Source organism: Sitophilus oryzae, unplaced genomic scaffold, assembly GCF_002938485.1.
Source record: "Sitophilus oryzae breed Bouriz unplaced genomic scaffold, Soryzae_2.0 scaffold_682_pilon_pilon, whole genome shotgun sequence".
NCBI lineage: Eukaryota > Metazoa > Arthropoda > Insecta > Coleoptera > Curculionidae > Sitophilus > Sitophilus oryzae.
In genome coordinates this window covers 1,805,847-1,828,746 of record NW_022147287.1, presented here as the reverse complement: position 1 = coordinate 1,828,746, position 22,900 = coordinate 1,805,847, and the positions used below count along the sequence as shown (strand labels likewise).

General features: G+C 29.6%; 1 protein-coding gene across 1 annotated transcript in view; it reads left to right on the top strand.

Annotated features, from left to right (window-relative positions):
* LOC115888072 overlaps positions 1-22,900 on the top strand; it is a 417,007-nt gene that overhangs the window by 99,621 nt on the left and 294,486 nt on the right. Inside the window, exons 8-13 of the mRNA XM_030907644.1 lie at positions 23-114; positions 4,750-4,962; positions 6,447-6,656; positions 20,691-20,861; positions 22,289-22,441; positions 22,535-22,768. Of these exons, the coding sequence (XP_030763504.1) occupies positions 23-114; positions 4,750-4,962; positions 6,447-6,656; positions 20,691-20,861; positions 22,289-22,441; positions 22,535-22,768 (1,073 nt within the window). The remainder of the gene's footprint in view (positions 1-22; positions 115-4,749; positions 4,963-6,446; positions 6,657-20,690; positions 20,862-22,288; positions 22,442-22,534; positions 22,769-22,900) is intronic.

Here is a 22,900-nt window from a genome sequence, read left to right as displayed (position 1 = left end):
TTTTGTTTTGTGTCAATTTTAGAAGAAATATCAGGAATCTTCGTGAAAAGTATCAGCAAAGGCAGTGCAGCAGATGCCAAGAAGTCTATCAAAGTAAACGACAGAATTATAGAGGTAAGCTTTAATTATTTGTAAGCCTATATTATAACCGTAGATGACCTATACAGGGTCGGTTTTATGTATGGAAATGGTCGATTATTAAGGTAAAATATAGGAGGTACCGCAAAAAGTTAAATACAAAAGTTATAGAATTTTTAAATTCTGTAACTTTTGTAACTTTAACTTCTGCCGAAACTGTGATACTTATAATATATATTTATTAAATAAGATTATATCAAGTCTGGAAATCTGAAACAAAATTTTCAGTTTCGGCAGAATGGCATCATTAAATGAAACTGAACATATCGAAATTAATTAAATCAAATTGTTTAAGTGATATGTTCAAAAGTCAATAACTCGGAAACGATTGGTTTGAGGTACATTGTCTGTATTTCGATTTTTGGTTAGAATTGAAGGAAACATTGAAATATGCGATAATATACAGAGGGTTCTATTTAAAAAAATGAAATTTTGATGTGCCACGATTTTATGACCGACCCTGTATACTTAAATTTATTACTCGCTAGTAGATATTTAAATATCCTATAATTTTTGTATTTAACTTTTTGTGGTACCTCCTATATTTTACCTAATAATCGACCGTTTCCATACATAAAAGCGACCCTGTATATTTTTTATCATAATCAAAATCTTTAATATTAAACTTTTGTAATTATATTTTTCATTTTTTATTATTTATATAGAGAATTTATAAAATCTACATTTGTTAATAACAAAAAAACTCAAAATTAAGCTAATAAAACTACTTTTTCAAATTTGTCAAGCTTTCGAGAATTTTATTCCCATCATCAGGACAGTTTGACTGAGTCAATTAGCAAAAAAACATCCTCTGCACAAAAAGGCCTTATCATCGTATGACATTGGAATACAAGGACATTTCCTTTATAAAATATTAAGTCACACACATTTAGTCACTGTTTGATCGAGCTCGAAATAACAATGTAGAAATTAGTTTAGTAAATTAAAAAACAAATATTTTTTGTTTTGTGTTCAAAAGAAAAGTAATGTCGTTGGATATGTATTTTAATATTTCATAAAGGAAATGTCCTTGTATTCCAATGTCATACGATGCTAGTTTTTGAGACCTTTTTGTGCAGAGGATGTTTTTTGCTAATTGACTCAGTCAAACTGTCCTGATGATGGGAATAAAATTCTCGAAAGCTTGACAAATTTGAAAAAGTAGTTTTATTAACCTATTATGTGGTGATTATTGACTGCATCCTCACTTAAATTTTGAGTTTTTTTCTTAACTTAGTCAGTCACGACTAACCTGCTATTTTTGTTAATAACTGTAATAGACTCCCAACTGAATTATCGTGGCATGTAATGACGAGATTACATTTTTAATATAATTTTTTAAAATTTTTAAAAAATAACTTTTTGCGTTTGGTAGACCTCTCTGAAATTATATTTAAAATAATATTTTTTTAGATGATCAATTTTGTTAAAAAAAATGAGGGCTTGTCATATCCACCGTTCTGGAAAAGACGTATTTTAATAAGAGATTAGTTCGAGAAGACGCACAAAGGAAATTCGTCCTTTTAAAAAAAGTTCATGTTTATTTACTTGGTAAACAGTTTTTTTTGTGAAAAATAAGGTTTTCCTCCCAAATTGTTTACTTAATTTTCTCCTGTCTTCGTTTGGACGAAAAAAAAACACATTTTCCACGATATTTTCATGCCAGGGGTGAATATTTTAAAACTAAATGAAGAAAAGTTCCATACGTTTTGCATTCATGTATTTAAAATTTATGGTCGAGTCCAGAAACGCTTAGATATGGGACTTGATTAAAAAAGAGCGTTTTCAAGATTTACATCTTCTTCGGATAGAAAAATAAATAGTCAATCAAATGCAAAATGTTTTTTGATGAATAATTGATGAACCATATTACAAGATATAATAAAAGAACGGGAGGTTATCCATTTAGACATGTATTATTGATTAATTGTAAGAACCGGGAATTCCAGGTTCTGAACCCTAAAAAATTAATATCGTATCGTCGGACAACAGATGCATAAAAATTGAGCTTAATCCGTATTATCAAATAATGTAATAGAAATAAAAAATGTATTATCAAATATTTTAACTCCTCTCGCTTAGCTTATTTCTCTGAGATTTCTACACATTTCATAATCACAGACATGTAAATAAGAAACCTCTTACCAGGATTACCATGCACTTATAAAATTTAATTTTCCGATTAATTGTTTCTTGACAAACAATTATTGATAACAACAGATGCTATCACGTAAAGTAAAGTTTATGTAAAGAGTTCAAAATAATGGTTCGATATGATATCTCTCAAGAGCAATATCAGTAGTAGGAATCGTTCTTGTAACCTAAGCGTTATCATTATCCTTGCATAAGAATATACAGGTTGTTAATTTGTTCATTACTCGCGGCAAGAGCTTATGGTTGAAATATGGCAACCTCGGCCCGCTCGTCGATAGACGACGCGACGGGACGAGTCAGCAGAAAAATCAATAATGCATGCGTTCTCAATAGGCAGTGTTGCCATTCGGTTCCCCTATAAGTAACTGTCGAGTTAAAAACCTGTATAAAACTATCCTTGTTTATATTTTTAAAAAGTGGTTGTTTTTAATTATTGTATTAATTGTGGGGCAAGTATCAAGTATTTTTCTTCTAAAAGTTTAAATGTATCTACCGAAAAAAGATTATTCAGAAAAGCTAGAACATCTGGTTTAAGGGGAAGTTTTTTTAATAAACAAAACAAAAAATATCAGCAATAAAAAATACAGAACTTGTTTCATACATTTTGAAACTCATCTGCAATCTGCAAGTTAGAAATTCGTTTCTGATTGATTTTTTTTTGAAACATATATTTATTGTTATGTATTAACAATAAAGAATTACTTTAAAGTATTTCCATACATACGACTAAAATATTTTATAATGAAGCAAATCTTGACTTTGACAAATAGTCATATTAGCAAAAAAAACATCCTCTGCACAAAAAGGCCTTATCATCGTATGACATTGGAATACAAGGACATTTCCTTTATAAAATATTAAGTCACACACATTTAGTCACTGTTTGATCGAGCTCGAAATAACAATGTAGAAATTAGTTTAGTAAATTAAAAAAAAATATTTTTTGTTTTGTGTCGTTGGATATGTACTTGTTGATGTATTAGTTGCAGCGTTGTATAATATGTATTAGTTGCAGCGTAGTGTGTAGAAAAACTAATGTTTATAAACATAATGATCAATGTTTGGAGAACATTCATATTTATTTCATACCAATAATCAACCAGAATATTCGTATAATTTAATAAAATTACTGTAAATCACTACAAATAATTAATTGTTTGTAATTTCTGTATTATTAATCCGGTAAATGATGGAGATAAACAATTGTGATTAATTAAAATTTTATTTGGTTTGGATGAAACTTTTGTTAACAACCTTCTGAGAATTCGAATAATAAATTGAATAATAACAAAACAAGTGACATCTGTCTAAAGAAGATAGCGATTTATAGTGGCAATTTTGTTATATAAAATTGAGAGTGACAATTTTGATTATGCAAAAGAATACATACATATTCTATGAGTTTACTGGTTGCCTAACGATTAACATTAATTTAACAATAAATTCCCAACATGAATAATGAACAAAACATTTAAACAAAAACAGACTACAGATCACACAAAACAAATCGTTGGTTAGTAGCAGTTAGTAGTAGTCTGAGATATAGATGTAGCAGTATTTTGGTTTAATGGCCACAGCTGTCGGGGCTAGCCGGTCGGGTGATAGAATTATCGTTTTTAATAAAAATTAAAAAAAAACATAAAATTATAAAGCTAGAATAGTATACGGTTTTAAATTAACTCTAATTTTTTGGAAGTTTATAAAAATTATTCATAAAAAAATATATATTTTTTCAAATTCTTCAATTTAATAGCTGTTAGTAAGAAGTTTACTTCAATTATATGTATTCAATATTACATATTGTTCACACACTTTTTTTTCACTTTTTTGATTTTTATATCTTTTGTAAGTAATTGTTGAACAATGTAGTTCAATAATTTTATTTTTATAGTTCTTGAATTATTCATATTTGTTTTCTACTTCTTTTCTTGAAAATACGTTTTTTGTTACCTCACCTATTGGACTAATTTGCATTTTAGTAAATTTGTCAGAACAGAACAAAATAAAATAATTTTCTGTATTAAAATTGTAATTATTGTAAGATACATCGAATACAAATACTATCACTGCCTCTATACCATGATAGATAGAGTTATAGCACTTCTTGAGATAAAAGTTTTGCCTGTAGGAAAGTCTCAAGTGGCGTAATTCAAAAATCTAAAAAACGAGTTGAGTTATATGAGTTCTTTACGTGAGATAGAGGACAAAATGCGAACGTCGCCATCTTTAACATTTCAATTTGAATAGGATCGTTTATGTAATAAAGATATTTTGTATTGTAATGTAATTTCCTGGAAAATGTCAGCAAATTTTCAACAATTGCAAAAAAAACATTGGCGTATTTTTGGGGTTGAAATACTTGCACTTATTTTAGACACCCTATACATAATGGTATTTATACCGAAATATTATAGTTTGAAAAATATTTTATGGTTAAAACTTTTCTCCGTTTTGAAGGTAAACGATCAATCGGTGATAGGTTACACCAATCACCAAGCTGTCGAGTTGCTCAAAAGCACCGGAGTCATGGTGAAAATAAAGTTTGAACGCTACCTTCGAGGTCCCAAGTATGAACAACTACAGCAAGCGATCAAAGCTAACGAGTTAAGACCTCCTTCACCTCCATCACCAACAGTGTCATCGCTACCCAAAGTTCCTCTAAGTTTAGTGGTAAGTACTTAACTACTACCACTATTCGAGATTTTTTCTATCGTATTGTATAATATGATCAAAAAAAAACGGCGTATTTGTGACACTGAGATTAAGAGCTAAAATAAGGTAGAAATATTTTTTGTGGGTCAGGTTTGAAAAATCTTTTTTTTTTCAAAAACTATGCAAACTGTTAGAATTTATGTAGGGATGATCTACCCTATCTAGTACCATTTCTAGTTTTTTTGCTGAATGCCTAGTTAAACATAAAGCTTCATTCAGGAGTTCGCAATTAGTGAAATAAATTAGTGGTTTCAATTAGCGTACAAGTTTGTTCCTCTAATTTGAATGTAAGTATTCAGAACGTCAAAATTAGTGGTAGACATTTTCAATTAGTAGAAAAAGTTATCAAACTTTTAACTTTTCCATTAATTATGCTTCAAAATTTGCGAGAAATGTTATTTTGGCCTTTGATTATCTTCCGTCAAGAGAAATTGTGGTTGGAAATCAAAAGTTGGTTGTTTAAAGCTAAATATTCGGCTTTCTTTATGGATACAACTGACTAACGCAAGTTGTTGCTAGGATATTCTATTAATTTTAATTGTGTTTTTTTTAAACATTGTGAATGATCGTAAACTAAAAAGTAAGTAATAATTTATTACACTAATTGCGAGTTTCTGAATAAAGCTTAATTAAAATCTTAATATGGGCTCTTAGATTATCTTAAAAAATAATTATCTACTCTCTAACACTCTAACGGACAAACGAAGCATATTATTTTAATTCTAAAAATCCCTAGTAGTTTTATGTCCGGAATAATAGAACACCCTGTATAAACAAATATGTTATAGTTACGTATACATATATTTGATAAATAAATAATATTTTAACCCAATTTTCAGCCGGAAAACTTTGAAACAATTATCATAAATTCAACCGTGAATATTTTAAACCTTGTTTCTAAAATAAATTATTAAACTGTCATTTTCAAAATCTGTAATTAATTATATTTTGTTATGCATACGGGACCAATTTTGTGATTGTGATACTGTAAATTACTAAATGTAAATTTTAATTTTTAATATATTGGTGTATGATACGCATTTTCTCTAAACTTTAGTTTTATAATTTTTTGTTAATTATATTATTTATATTTAGAGTGTTAAGACATAAAGTGAAATGTATTTCTATTTGTTAAAATATTAAAAGAGTGTATTTAAATTTTGCTAGAGTACTTGACTTTTACGTTTTTAAAAATGTTTATCTACGTCAGTGAGTTAAGAAGCCCTTAACTCACGCATTTTTATTACCGCACTCCTTGTTTAGATGACTACCAAAGAGAACAAAACTCGTGCTACGCACTCGTTGTGCAACTTTCACATGCGTATCTTAATGATGCTGTTAACTCACTTGTATCGTAAATATCTATTGAAAAACTACATAAACAAATAACTGTAGGCTCCCTTTTTCGAATGTAAATAAATAAATATGAATAACTTTTTTAGCATATGAGTTACCTGGGTATCGAACCAGAAGGCGAGTCACGTACAAGTATCGACTTTGATTCCACCATCCTTTTTGACTCAAACAGTCCCGTGGATGAAGAAAAGGAAATTGTTATAGATGGAAGGAAATCTTTGCAGTTTAGTATCGACAGCCATGAGTCCATACACGAGAAGTGGAATGACAAAATTGACAAAGATGCTCAAATTGTGGTAAGTAAAATTATTTTTTTTATGTTTATGTGATGGGTCCTTTGAATAAAAAAGATTAAGGAAGGTTTATAATGCTTTCCATGTATTCATGCATGGTCGACGGAAAGAGGACTCTAGGGTGGGGATCCTTGACAGTTCTGTTTGACTATTCGTTTGACGCATTTGAATTTTATTTGAAATTTTGTGGATTTGTCAGTCTTTACTGAGCTTATTTTATGTTATTTGTTATTTATTCTACTACTTGTAAAATCGCTTATTTCTGGGGCTTACTCAACCGGGTCTCAAAATGCAAATTCACTTCAAATATCCAGTTAGTTGGTCATTGGCAAGCAGACTCTCATTGTACATGAAAATAACAAAAAAACATTTAATAATCTGGATAAAATTGATAATTGTTAAATAATAAAACTCACCCGGGGGTACTCCGCCCCCTAGCCACTGATATTCTATTCAATATATCCCATTCTATATCTTCCATCTAATTCAAGTATTATTCGGATCTATTGGTTAATCTTCAACAACTAGCTAGTGTCACCTGAAATAAGTATAGGGGCTTCCTCCGGACGCAAATCTGCCGCTAAACAAATTCGCATTCCAATCGATAAGGCTAATTGGAGTACTTCACTACCCCAACGCCCCATCATCAATTCGAGAAGCATGAGAGACCTCAAACTCTCAAGACACGAAGAAAGACGTCACGAGGTTTTCTCAAGGGTCAAACGACCGCAACCTTAATAGTCAAAAGACTCCCAACCTTATTAGTCAAAAGACTCGCAATTCTTAATAGTCAACAGGCTCGCAACCTTAGTAGTCAAAAGACTCACATCCTTAATAGTCAAAAGACTCGCATCTCTTAATAGTCAAAAGACTCGCAACCTTAGTAGTCAAAAAGACTCGCATCCTTAATAGTCAAAAGACTGGCATCCTTAATAGTCAAAAGACTCGCAACCTTAATAGTCAAGAGACTCGCAACCTCGAAATGTCAGCTCTGTGACAAAACACAACACAACACTACTCTACAGCCGGTCGGTCCGTCTACTACTGACTGGCCGGCAAGCTCAGTTCTCCTTGTGTTGTTGTCCTCTTGTATCACAATTTTACCTGATCCCAAATATTTACATCGCTTGCCAATGAATCATACTATTTTCTCTAATCGGCTTTCAAATAGAGTGTTTTTAGCATTACTAGATAATTAAATAGAGAGTTTCCGAGGGAATGCGTATTTTTATTAGAATAGTGAATAATAAAACCATTATTATAACGAACTTATTTTTCAAGTTTTACATACTGATAGTTGTTTAAAGGTATTAAATCTAGAAGGAAATTGTGGCAGAGCTTAACATAACAATAACTTAATTTTAACGTGACATTATTGCGATTTGTTGAAAAAATGACCTGTTTTAAAGACCATTCAATTTCAAGAATATGTATTCATTTTTACAAAACGCTGATTTGTTATAACGCAATGAAATCCCGAAGAAGAAAGGAAAAATTTGTTTCCCGATGTTATTTAAATGGGGAAATAGAAAATCACGATGAGGCACCTCTTAATATTAATATTAAAAGCTCAAATTTTACCAGATTTTTTTTTATCGTCCTAAACGATATTTTCACGTAACTAAAAAGAAAAAAATATTTATTTTTTTGGTGCACCCTACTTATTATACTTAAAAATTTGCAAGTAATTCAATTTTTGTCTTTTTTTTAGAAAAATTAATACGATATGCAATATTAATACTATATTAATTAATGTTATACTGACCTTTTAATTTTAATTTAATTACTCAATAGCATGCTCAAAAAAATACTGAGTTTTATAGCACAAACACACTACATCGTACGCAATATTTCGCTAGCTTTTTATAGAGTACTTCAAAACAACACCACTCAAAAACAGTTTGACTGAGTGCGAAACAATGCATCAAAGCGTTTCGTGTAAACCACTTTATGATCCACTAACTGATATTACGTTGCTCGTAAAAACTTATCGGCATTTCGCATGCTGGAACAGTTCCAAATTTTAAAGCGGCGACGCTTGACGTAAATTTCCAACAAGTTTAGCTTAATTAAAAAGTTAAAGACCATAAAGTCGTTCCCTAGGGTGATTTTCTAGCTTGGAATTAATTCAGTAAATTAAAGATATTTGTTTTTTCGAAAAAATGCCCGTATACGTCGATTAGTGTTTTAAAATGCTTTAAACTTGATGTTCCTTTTTAAAAAATGCACAAAATTTGATACGTTTTAGAGTGGGTCAAAAAAATCGACAAATTTTTTTACTTTGTACTCTGAAAAAATGTTGGTAGACACCTCAAAAAAATTATCTCTAAGAATGAGCTGTTAATTTTAATCGGAAGGTCCTCCGCCCTATCACTTTTCTATTTTTTCTATTATTAAATACCAAAATATTAAAAAATACCATAATATTATCTAAATAAGCGCCTTTCTACAACAACGCCACTGACTCCCATTTGGTAAGTTGAGAGTTGCCTACCGGTCGAAAGTCGTTTCAAGACTTAAAAGGATTATTTAAGTCAAATTTCGTGCAAATTTGGCACTGGCAAACCATATTTTATAGTTCATGAATACAAAAAGTAAATAAAATAAACACTTAAGGGCTACAAACTAAGAAAATGCGATAATACAGCCAGAGGGAAGTAGCGGCAACAATGTTTTACTACACACGTGCGATGCGTACTACAAGATAATGAATAGACGACCTCGCTTCTAATTGGTGTTGCCATATTGTAAAGGATTTATCCTTTTTACATAGTATTCGACTTATAATTTAGTAGTATAAGGACTATTTAATACATATATGGGATATTAAAACCTACTTTATTAAAATGCTGTATTAATATTTCAATATATGTGTATAATAAGTAAAAAAATATTGATAATATTAAAGACGTGACAACATAGGTTCGGTTGGCTGCGGTCGACTGTACCCAGAGTAAACAATAATATTACAAAAGATTGTTGACGCGTTTGTCTTAAATAGTGGTTTAATAGCGCCAAACCAAAAATGCCGACTCGGTATACATTTAAAAAGATGTACTAATTAGCCTATATAAAATTTCTATCGGAAAAAAAAAACATTTTCCACGATATTTTCATGCCAGGGGTGAATATTTTAAAACTAAATGAAGAAAAGTTCCATACGTTTTGCATTCATGTATTTAAAATTTATGGTCGAGTCTAGAAACGCTTAGATATGGGACTTGATTAAAAAAGAGCGTTTTCAAGATTTACATCTTCTTCGGGTAGAAAAATAAATAGTCAATCAAATGCAAAATGTTTTTTGATGAATAATTGATGAACCATATTACAAGATATAATAAAAGAACGGGAGGTTATCCATTTAGACATGTATTATTGATTAATTGTAAGAACCGGGAATTAGTTCTGAACCCTAGTTGCAGCGTAGTGTGTAGAAAAACTAATGTTTATAAACATAATGATCAATGTTTGGAGAACACTCATATTTACTTCATACCAATAATCAACCAGAATATTCGTATAATTTAATAAAATTACTGTAAATCACTACAAATAATGAATTGTTTGTAATCGAACTGTAATTTCTGTATTATTAATCCGGTAAATGATGGAGATAAACAATTGTGATTAATTAAAATTTTATTTAGGATGAAACTTTTGTTAACAACCTTCTGAGAATTCGAATAATAAATTGAATAATAACAAAACAAGTGACATTTGTCTAAAGAAGATAGCGATTTATAGTGGCAATTTTGTTATATAGAATTGAGAGTGACAATTTTGATTATGCAAAAGAATACATACATATTCTATGAGTTTACTGGTTACCTAACGATTAACATTAATTTAACAATAAATTCCCAACATGAATAATGAACAAAACATTTAAACAAAAACAGACTACAGATCACACAAAACAAATTGTTGGTTAGTAGCACTTAGTAGTAGTCAGAGATATAGATGTAATAGTATTTTGGTTTAATGGCCACAGCTGTCGGGGCTATCCGGTCGGGTGATAGAATTATCGTTTTTAATAAAAATTAAAAAAAAAACATAAAATTATAAAGCTAGAATAGTATACGGTTTTATATTAACTCTAATTTTTTGGAAGTTTATAAAAATTATTCATAAAAAATATATATTTTTTCAAATTCTTCAATTTAATAGCTGTTAGTAAGAAGTTTACTTCAATTATATGGACACATATTGCTCACACACTTTTTTTTTCACTTTTTTGATTTTATATCTTTTGTAAGTAATTATTGAACAACGTAATTCAATAATTTTATTTTTATAGTTCTTGAATTATTCATATTTGTTTTCTACTTCTTTTCTTGAAAATACGTTTTTTGTTACCTCACCTATTGGACTAATTTGCATTTTAGTAAATTTGTCAGAACAGAACAAAATAAAATAATTTTCTGTATTAAAATTGTAATTATTGTAAGATACATCGAATACAAATACTATCACTGCCTCTATACCATGATAGATAGAGTTATAGCACTTCTTGAGATAAAAGTTTTGCCTGTAGGAAAGTCTCAAGTGGCGTAATTCAAAAATCTAAAAAACGAGTTGAGTTATATGAGTTCTTTACGTGAGATAGAGGACAAAATGCGAACGTCGCCATCTTTAACATTTCAATTTGAATAGGATCGTTTATGTAATAAAGATATTTTGTATTGTAATGTAATTTCCTGGAAAATGTCAGCAAATTTTCAACAATTGCAAAAAAAACATTGGCGTATTTTTGGGGTTGAAATACTTGCACTTATTTTAGACACCCTATACATAATGGTATTTATACCGAAATATTATAGTTTGAAAAATATTTTATGGTTAAAACTTTTCTCCGTTTTGAAGGTAAACGATCAATCGGTGATAGGTTACACCAATCACCAAGCTGTCGATTGCTCAAAAGCACCGGAGTCATGGTGAAAATAAAGTTTGAACGCTACCTTCGAGGTCCCAAGTATGAACAACTACAGCAAGCGATCAAAGCTAACGAGTTAAGACCTCCTTCACCTCCATCACCAACAGTGTCATCGCTACCCAAAGTTCCTCTAAGTTTAGTGGTAAGTACTTAACTACCACCATTATTCGAGTTTTTTTTTGCGATCGTATTGCACAATGAGATTGAAAAAAATTGCGTATTTGTGACACTGAGATTAAAAGCTAAAATAAGGTAGAAATATTTTTTTGTGGGTCAGGTTTGAAAAATATTTTTTTTCAAAAACTATGCGAACTATTAGAATTTATGTAGGGATGGTCCCTACATAACCCTATCTAGTACCATTTCTAGTTTTTTTGCTGAGTGCCTAGTTAAACATAAAGCTTCATTCAGGAGTTCGCAATTAGTGAAATAAATTAGTGGTTTCAATTAGCGTAGAAGTTTGTTCCTCTAATTTGAATGTAAGTATTCAGATTGTCAAAATTAGTGGTAGACATTTTCAATTAGTAGAAAAAGTTATCAAACTTTTAACTTTTCCACTAATTATGCTTCAAAATTTGCGAGAAATGTTATTTTGGCCTTTGATTATCTTCCGTCAAGAGAAATTGTGGTTGGAAATCAAAAGTTGGTTGTTTCATAAGCTAAATATTCGGCTTTCTCTATGGATACAACTGACTAACGCAAGCGGTTTCTAGGATATTCTATTAATTTTAATTGTGTTTTTTAAACATAGTGAATGATCGTAAATTAAAAAGGATGAAGTGTAATTGAAACCAATAATTTATTACACTAATTGCAAGTTTCTGAATAAAGCTTAATTAAAATCTTAATATGTGCTCTTAGAATATCTTAAAAAATAATTATCTACCATCTAACACTCTAACGGACAAACGAAGCATATTATTGTAATTCTAAAAATTTGTAGTAGTTTTATGTCCGGAATAATGGGACACCCTGTATAAACAAATATGTTATAATTACGTATACATATATTTGATAAATAAATAATATTTTAACCCAATTTGAAGCCGGACAACTTTGAAACAATTATCATAAATTCAACCGTGAATATTTTAAACCTTGTTTCTAAAATAAATTATTAAACTGTCATTTTCAAAATCTGTAATTAATTATATTTTGTTATGCATACGGGACCAATTTTGTGATTGTGATACTGTAAATTACTAAATGTAAATTTTAATTTTTAATATATTGGTGTATGATACGCATTTTCTCTAAACTTTAGTTTTATCATTTTTTGTTAATTATATTATTTATATTTGAGTGTTAACGACATAAAGTAAAATTCATTTCTATTTGTTAAAATATTAAAGAGTGTATTTAAATTTTTTAGATTATTTTAAATTTGAAAAAGGTTTGAAAAATTACAGAAACAAATTCTTCCTTTTCCAAATGTAAATGGAATAACTTTTTTAGCATATGAGTTACCTGGGTATCGAACCAGAAGGAGAGTCACGTACAAGTATCGACTTTGATTCCACCATCCTTTTTGACTCAAACAGTCCCGTGGATGAAGAAAAGGAAATTGTTATAGATGGAAGGAAATCTTTGCAGTTTAGTATCGCCAGCCATGAGTCCATACACGAGAAGTGGAATGACAAAATTGACAAAGATGCTCAAATTGTGGTAAGTAAAATTATTTTTTTTATGTTTATGTGATGGGTCCTTTGAATAAAAAAGATTAAGGAAGGTTTATAATGCTTTCCATGTATTCATGCATGGTCGACGGAAAGGAGACTCTAGGGTGGGGATCCTTGACAGTTCTGTTTGACTATTCGTTTGACGCATTTGAATTTTATTTGAAATTTTGTGGATTTGTACCAGTCTTTGCTGAGCTTATTTTATGTTATTTGTTATTTATTCTACTTCTTGTAAAATCGCTTATTTCTGGGGCTTACTCAACCGGGTCTCACAATGCAAATTCACCTCAAATATCCATTTAGTTGGTCATTGGCAAGCAGACTCTCATTGTACATGAAAATAACAAAACAAACATTTAATGATCTGGATAAAATTGATAATTGTTAAATAATAAAACTCACCCGGGGGTACTCCGCTTCCTAGCCACTGATATTCTATTCAATATAACCCATTCTATATCTTCCATCTAATTCAAGTATTATTCGGATTTATTGGTTAATCTTCAACAACTAGCTAGTGTCACCTGAACTAAGTATAGGGGCTTCCTCCGCACGCAAATCTGCCGCTAAACAAATTCGCATTCCAATCGATAAGGCTAATTGGAGTACTTCACTACCCCAACGCCCCATCATCAATTCGAGAAGCATAAGAGACCTCAAACTCTCAAGATACGAAAGAAAGACGTCACGAGAGGTTTTCTTCTCAAGGGTCAAACGACCCGCAACCTTAATAGTCAAAAGACTCCCAACCTTATTAGTCAAAAGACTCGCATCCTTAATAGTCAAAAGACTCGCAACCTTAGTAGTCAAAAGACTCACATCCTTAATAGTCAAAAGACTCGCATCTTTAATATCAAAAGACTCGCAACCTTAGTAGTCAAAAGACTCGCATCCTTAATAGTCAAAAGGCTCGCAACTTTAATAGTCAAAAGACTCGCATCCTTAATAGTCAAAAGACTCGCAACCTTAATAGTCAAGAGACTCGCAACCTCGAAATGTCAGCTCTGTGACAAAACACAACACAACACTACTCTACAGCCGGCCGGTCCGTCTACTACTGACTGGCCGGCAAGCTAAGCCTCCTTGTGTTGTTGTCCTCTTGTATCACAATTTTACCTGATCCCAAATATTTACATCGCTTGCCAATGAATCATACTATTTTCTCTAATCGGCTTTCAAATAGAGTGTTTTAGCATTACTAGATAATTAAATAGAGAGTTTCCGAGGGAATGCGTATTTTTTATTAGAATAGTGAATAATAAAAACATTATTATAATGAACTTATTTTCCAAGTTTTACATACTGATAGTTGTTTAAAGGTATTAAATCTAGAAGGAAATTGTGGCAGAGCTTAACATAACAATAACTTAATTTTAACGTGACATTATTGCGATTTGTTGAAAAAAAGACCTTTTTTAAAGACCGTTCAATTTCCTATAAGAATATGTATTCATTTTTACAAAACGCTGATTTGTTATAACGCAATGAAATCCCGAAGAAGAAAGGAAAAATTTGTTTCCCGATGTTATTTAAATGGGGAAATAGAAAATCACGATGAGGCACCTCTTAATATTAATATTAAAAGCTCAAATTTTACCAGAATTTTTTTTATCGTCCTAAACGATATTTTCACGTAACTAAAAAGAAAAAAATATTTATTTTTTGGTGCACCCTACTAATTATACTTAAACATTTGCAAGTAATGCAATTTTTGTCTTTTTTTTTAGAAAAATTAATACGATAAGCTATATTAATACTATATTAATTAATGTTATACTGACCTTTTAATTTTAATTTAATTACTCAATAGCATGCTCAAAAAAATACTGAGTTTTATAGCACAAACACACTACATCGTACGCAATATTTCGCTAGCTTTTTATAGAGTACTTCAAAACAACACCACTCAAAAACAGTTTGACTGAGTGCGAAACAATGCATCAAAGCGTTTCGTGTAAACCACTTTATGATCCACTAACTGATATTATGTTGCTCGTAAAAAATTATCGGCATTTTGCATGCTGGAACAGTTCCAAATTTTAAAGCGGCCACGCTTGACGTAAATTTCCAACAAGTTTAGCTTAATTAAAAAGTTAAAGACCATAAAGTCGTTCCCTAGGGTGATTTTCTAGCTTGGAATTAATTCAGTAAATTAAAGATATTTGTTTTTTTCGAAAAAATGCCCTGATACGTCGATTAGTGTTTTAAAATGCTTTGAACCTGATGTTGCTTATTAAAAAATGCACAAAATTTGATACGTATTAGGGTGGGTCAAAAAAATCGACTAATTTTGTTACTTTATACTCCGAAAGGAGGTTGGTAGACACCTCAAAAAAATGCTCTCAGGTATGAGCTCTTAATTTCTATTTTTTCTATTATTAAATACCAAGATATTAAAAAAAACAAAATATTATCTAAATAAGCGCCTTTCTACAACAACGCCGCTGACTCCCAATTGGTAAATTGATAGTTGCTTACCGGTCGAAAGTCGTTTCAAGACTTAAAAGGATTATTTAAGTCAAATTTCGTGCAAATTTGGCACTGGCAAACCATATTTTATAGTTCTTGAATACAAAAGGTAAATAAAATAAACACTTAAGGACTACAAACTAAAAAAATGCGATAATACAGCCAGAGGGAAGTAGCGGCAACAATGTTTTACTATACACGTGCGACGCGTACTACAAGATAATAGAAGAATGAATAGTCGACCTCGCGTCTAATCGGTGTTGCCATATTGTAAAGGATTTATCATTTTTACATAGTATCCGACTTATAATATAGTAGTATCAGGACTATTTAATACATCTATAGAATATTAAAATCTACTTTATTAAAATGCAGTATTAATATCTCAATATATGTATATAATAAGTAAAAAAATATTGATAATATTAAAGACGTGACAACATAGGTTCGGTCGGCTGCGGTCGACTGTACCCAGAAGTAAACACGTGTACTAAAAAGATTGTTTGACCGCGTTTAGATGTAAATAGTGTAGTTTTTTAATAGCGCCAAACCAAAACTGCCGACTCGGTATACATTTAAAAAGATGTACTAATTAGCCTATATAAAATTTCTATCGGTTTAAAAACTTTAATTGTAAAGCTTCAATAAATTGAAAAATTAGATGATACTAGTTAAAATAAAGCTGCACTTAGTTCAAATTTATTAATCTAAAATTTTAAAGTGACGACTGGCGTAAATTCCAAAAACTTTGCTTAATTAAAAAGTTAGAGGCCATAAAGTCATTCTATATCTGGCGAGTTTGGAAACGTATTGTGGCCCAGCAGCGGCAAGACGCTGAAATGAACCGAACTTTATTAATGGCAAAATTTGGAAAGTGGCTAACGAATAATTTTGGATTTTGAAAGCAAGTTTTTATTGAATAATACTGGGTTTTATTCTGAAAACACATTCAGAATTTATGCCGAAGATTTGTTTTGCCATTTAAAATCTAAAATTGCAGGCTTTTATTATTATAAGTGCGCTTTTATTATTTATAAAAGTAACGCTTTTAATGTTGGTTGTAATACGTTTCATTACAAACAGTATTTTAATTGGTAATTTGTATCAACAAAGACACTTTGCTAGGTTTTTGAAAATAAACAGATTAAAAGAGACGAATAAAAGCAATTATATTGTCATGCGTTTGGCCTTAGCTTGGTTCTTTTCAATTTAGAAAAAAATAGAAAGAAAAATATAACATAATAATTATAAAAAAAAAGTTATATAGTTAGTGATTAAAAATAAATATTTGCGGAATTTACTCAGAAAATTCGGAGAGTGGGGGCGGGTTAAGAGCGCCACTAACTTTAGACGGAAAAAGTCAGAAATCCCCCAAGGTATATTTAGGGCCTCACAAGTTCCACAAATACATAAATAAAATTAAAAAAATAAACAGTATTTCAGAGAATTAAGTAGACGTAGGGCCAAAGGAAATATAAAAATAATAATGCAAACTGATTAGCTTCAGTACCTCTATTAAAATATAAAAAAATAATAGGAAACAGTAAATAGAAAATATCAAATAACAAATAATAAATTAAATAAATCAATAAAAAAATTGTGCACCAAGAAAAATATTTATCACAATACGCAAATAGTAAAATTACGTAAATAAATTGGTACCTTCCGTGATCACGTAAGATTTACAAAAAAAAATATATATGTATATATCAGCGCAACTAAATTCAGATGATATATCAAATTAATCAATCAACTACTAATTACAAAAATAAATTCAGATATCGATAAAAAAAAGAAATTAATAGATTTAAATAGAGATAAAAGAAACTATGTCAGCTATATATTAAATTTACAAAAAATATTAAAGAGAAAAAAAAAATGAAATATTATTTTATCTGGCAGAGTTATAGTATGTGAAAATTTATTCTAATATAATGTTAAAAAAATATATCTACGGTCAGTATTTGTAGGCAGCAATGAAATTCAAATCGTAAGATAGAAAAACATAAAAAAAATAAAAATTGAATTTTACGATACCAAATAGATGATTATCTTCTCAATCAATATCTTGGCTAGATACCGTCGGCTGTCAACTGTCAACCGTCGACTGTCAACTCTTCCAGAAAAGTAAAATGGATACAGCGAAAAAAACTGCTCCAACAAAAAGGCTGGCTCAGAGAAAAGTCTTCAACACAGAAGAAAAGCTTCTTCAACGCAGAAGAAAAACCTCTTCGGTCCAGACAAAAAAACTTCTTCGGCCCAGACAAAAAAACTTCTTTGGCCCAGACAAAAAAACCCTACGGAGAAATAATATTATAGTTTCTCCATAGTACGAGATACCATAAAAAAAGATTTTTTTTAAGAAGTTTTTTTTAAGAAGAAAAAAAGTGGAAAGAAATGTATTAATTAAAAAAAAAATAGGCTTTATCTGCTAACTCAGGGTTTTCTACGAATCCTCAAGTGATTAAACTTAGGTCTTCCCCTGGATGGAATGGGGTGCTCGATGAGAAAAAAAAGGCGGGCTGCTTGGTTGACCCACGTCAGCTTTTTGAGGTGAAAATCCCGTCACCGGTAAACTGTAGCACCGTCCAAAAAAATAAAAGGCAAGATAGGGTGCTGCAGTAATTTTTGAGGCACACTCGAAAATCCCCACAAGGGTAAAAATCAAAAAAACTTGACAAAAATACCGAGAGGCCTCTGTACCTCACACTAGCCGAACATAAAGTGACCAAACCAAGGTAGTTCCAAGAAAACGAAAACCTTTTTTGCAACAAAGAAATAGCCAGATAAAAACACGAGCCCTTGATAAAATATGGATTGCCAACTATGAGCTGAATAAAGACATGAAGAAAAAGTTATATGTTAAAGGAAAATAAAGTTAATATCAATAATTTATATAATTAATAGAATAAATAAAGTTAACGAGATTAACGAAAGTTATATTGAAATTTGCTTATCAAAACATTCAAAAATTAATAAATAACAACAATCTAGAGTTATTGCGCATGACTCACTTACCGGATCGATAACGATATTTTAAAGACAATTATGCTTAGAAAATTTTACTTAAAAATTAAAATAGAACAACATAAATTTAATGAATTTAACTAAGTGACAATAGGCTCAATAATTAATTACTGTTGATTAAACAAAATACAAAAATATATAATCAATTTATTAAAGTAAATTTTGGGTTGTCTGATAGTTGATGTTAATAAAAATATAAATAAATATTTGACGTTTCAATTCAAAAATTTCTAACCTAAGTATTTAGTAAATAAACAGAATTAACGACGAGAATTATTTTATTAAATCGAACTAGTTTTGTGCTGCAAAAAAAATGTTATTAAGTGTGAAATATGTTTAGTTAAAAATAAGGATGGAATAATTACTTTTGTTGACATGTAAGTACTATTTATTTATTCGTGGTTTACTGAATGGAACTGATCGATATTTCAAAATAATAATAATATCTACTAACGTTAAATTATTGAATAAAAAATAATAAAATAGTTTAGTGAAATTTTGGCACGTTACAATATTACTGTTAAAATACCGTATGATCGAATAAAAACGGCGTCAGCGATGACCATGAAATGTCGATCGATGACATTTCCCATATAATATTACATATAAAATGACAGCGATCTTCATTTCATAGCCATCGCTGACGCCGTTTTTATTCGATCATACGGTAGTTATATATTACTTCGCACTGCAATACAATAAGTTGTACAAATAAATAGTTTCATATATCAATAATCTACCTATTAACATTAGCATAGTGTCAAAATATATGTTCACAAACTTAGCTTATAAGTGAGTTAAAGCCAGAGAGAATGGTTCTATTACTCTACGAAAGAGTTTTATATATTCAATATAACTCAAATTCTATGAAAATAATATGAATTGACGTTTGTTTAAATTAATTTTTTTTGCTATTTTTTGTGGTTAGCTGTGCAGGCTATTCACTTCATAGTCATACCGTACTGAATCTCGCTTTTTTAATATTTGTTATTTTAATATTATATTATTATTATATTTTAATATTAAATTTTAGCAATATGTAAATTTTGAGCAAATAAAGTATTTTATTATTATTATATATATTTTATTAAATTTTCATTTCTTTTAAAAATAACGAACTTCTATTCATTATTATAATATTAGAATCATAAATTAATAAGTTATGAAAAAGTAGAGTAGATTTTTTTGGTATATCGGTTTTATATAAAATATTTAATAATAAATAATATTTAATAATTTAATATCAAAAAAATAGTTTTAACTTATACAGTATTGAAATGCGCTATCGGATTTTTTTAGAGCTTACCTTTTTGTAAAACCAGATAATAACGGCATATTGAAAGAGATATAATCAATTAAATGGAACTGAATAAAAGATCTATAGTGGAATGTCAATTGCTTGTAATTTACAAAGTGCAATACCTGGACATTATGAAAATCAATACATCAATAATTCAGATAGCTTAAAATATTTAAATACGCTACAATCTATTCAAAGCTTTACTTTGAAGAATTTATATTAGCTATAAACAATGATTTGTTATAGTTTAACACATGAACTATTTTTGCTGGTCAATTTATAGTATATAAAAATAAACAAAGTATATAAAATGTAAAGCTTCAATAAACACAAAAATAATATAGTATAAAATATTGTATTTATTATTACAATATTTATTTGATTATTAATGTAATTCTAAGTTTGTACTAGATTTGTACCAGATAAAAATAAAGCAGTTCTATAAAAATCGTTTTTCTACGCAAGTGAAACATAATCTCTGTAAAATTTAGAAAATTAAGAAGAACAATAAAAAATCAATGAAATCATGCAACTATTCGACGCGCTGTATTTTTTTTTTCAAGAAATTCGTTCTCAAAAAAGCTATAGAAAATATTTGTGACAAACTTGTTTTATTTTTTCTGGTTTAGATTGCTCAAATGACTAAACCACAGAACAGCGGTCTGGGAATCAGTCTAGAAGGAACAGTTGACGTTGAAGATGGTATAGAAGTCAGACCTCACCATTATATCAGAAATATTTTACCAGATGGTCCAGTCGGAAGCAGTGGAATTCTTCAATCAGGAGATGAACTACTTGAGGTATTTTATATTTTTTATTTGTTTATGTTCACTTAAATTAGAGAAAAATCTAGATTATTATCGTCCACTGGCTTTTAACTTTATATGACTAGAAATATTTTTTTAGTCAGCTTCCGAAAAAAAAATATCTTCTAGAAAAACTATGCAAGATGGCGTTTTTTTCATAAAATGTCGTAATAATGTAGTAGTTAAATTTAAGAGGCACAAAATGTAGTAAATACTAACAGCCTTTTTCCCAAAAAACAAACAAATGCTTGTTGAAATTACAAAGCCTTTCTTTTTACCCTTGTCGTACCACTTCTATGTGTTAATTTTTTGTAAAAGTCAAAAGTTAATGAGTTTAGCAAAACATAGATACTCCAAATCTCATAAAAATTGGAATATTGGTACTTAAAATATCTTAAAAAATGTGTGTTATTTTTATACAACCAAACACTTTTGCATAGAGGTAAATTGTATTCAAATAACTTATTTTGATTTCAAAAATACTTAGTTTCTTATATGTTCATGGAATATTGAGATACCCTGTATAATAATGATATAAATAGGCTATAGTAAAATTGTAACTGTAAATAAAATGTTTTTCAACGATATACATATAACTAAATTAAATATAGCATAGTTGAAATATCTATTCTTAATATTAACAAAAAAGATCAAAGTTTACCCTAGGGAGAAAACTAGAACAAAACTTATTTTCTAATTAATTTATCGGTAATTTTGCTAAGTAATAGTTTTAATTTCTTTAAAAGAGAATTTATTCTTAAATGCTGTCCAATAATCTACAAAGATTTATTGTGTTTTGGTATAAAATTTGGATTTACCTTCATTTTTCTTCTTAGGAAGCGCTATAAATTATTTCCTATTTTTTATTGTTTTCTCTCCAGTCTGACACTTGATTAATAGTGCTTTTATACCGAAGTTTTTTCTGTTGTTTGTTTCGTTTTATCTACTTTATTAAGATACTACAAATAAATGAGGAATTTGTTTTTGTCAAAGAATGTTAAATGGCCTATATCATTGATAAATTCAAACATATTAAAAAATATACATCCTGACATCTCGTAGGTACATGAAACATTTCGAACACTTAATATTATGATAAAATTATTTTATTTATCCTTGAATATAACCCAGGGTCGTTCAACAAAGTTGAAGAGGTAATATTTTGACTAACTGTTTAACAAACAATTTAAAAGAAATAAAGGAACCTACTTTGTGTTAAAAATATTTTTTATTGTGATTACCTCGGTTGCTCTCGATAGAAGCAATATTTGGATATTTATATATCGATATTTAACTAAACCGAAACTCTCAATAAATTTTGAACCATATTTGAGCACTATTTTCCAAATAAAAAAAATTATAAATGTTATATCTTGTTTTCTCTTCAATAAATATGACAAATATAATAAAATTGTTTTTAGGTGAATGGAATCCAACTACTAGGACTGAACCATCTAGAAGTGGTAGCCATTTTAAAGCAACTCCCTACATTTGTCAGTTTAGTTTGCGCAAGGTACCCTGTTCCTATTAGAATAATCGACACGTCACAACATCCAGATGCTTTTCAAGCCAGGGTAAGTGTATGAAACCTTTATATTGTATATATTATTTCAATCACACCCTTACAAATTAATTTATTTTACTTAATAATTTTTTTTCTTTGTTAGAAAATACTGGCAGGTAGTTTGCAGACCTTGATCCAAGCAGGTGACCAAAATCGCTTGGTTAAAGCAAAATCTGAAACATCTATAGCCTCGAGTTTAGGCAGCGAAGCTTGCACAACTAGTAAATCAAGATCACTCGAGTTTATAGCAGGTCTACCCATGTGGAGTGAGGATGTTACTGTGGTAGAATTAAACAAAGGTGATCATGGATTAGGATTTTCAATTTTAGATTATCAGGTAAATACTGTGTATATAAAACATAGATTGTCGCAGATCGTCTTGTATATGTTCATTAGGGTGTTTGTTATTTACCAAGTTGATCATTTCTCTCACGACGACGCCCTCTAAATTTTTACTTTAACTAAACCA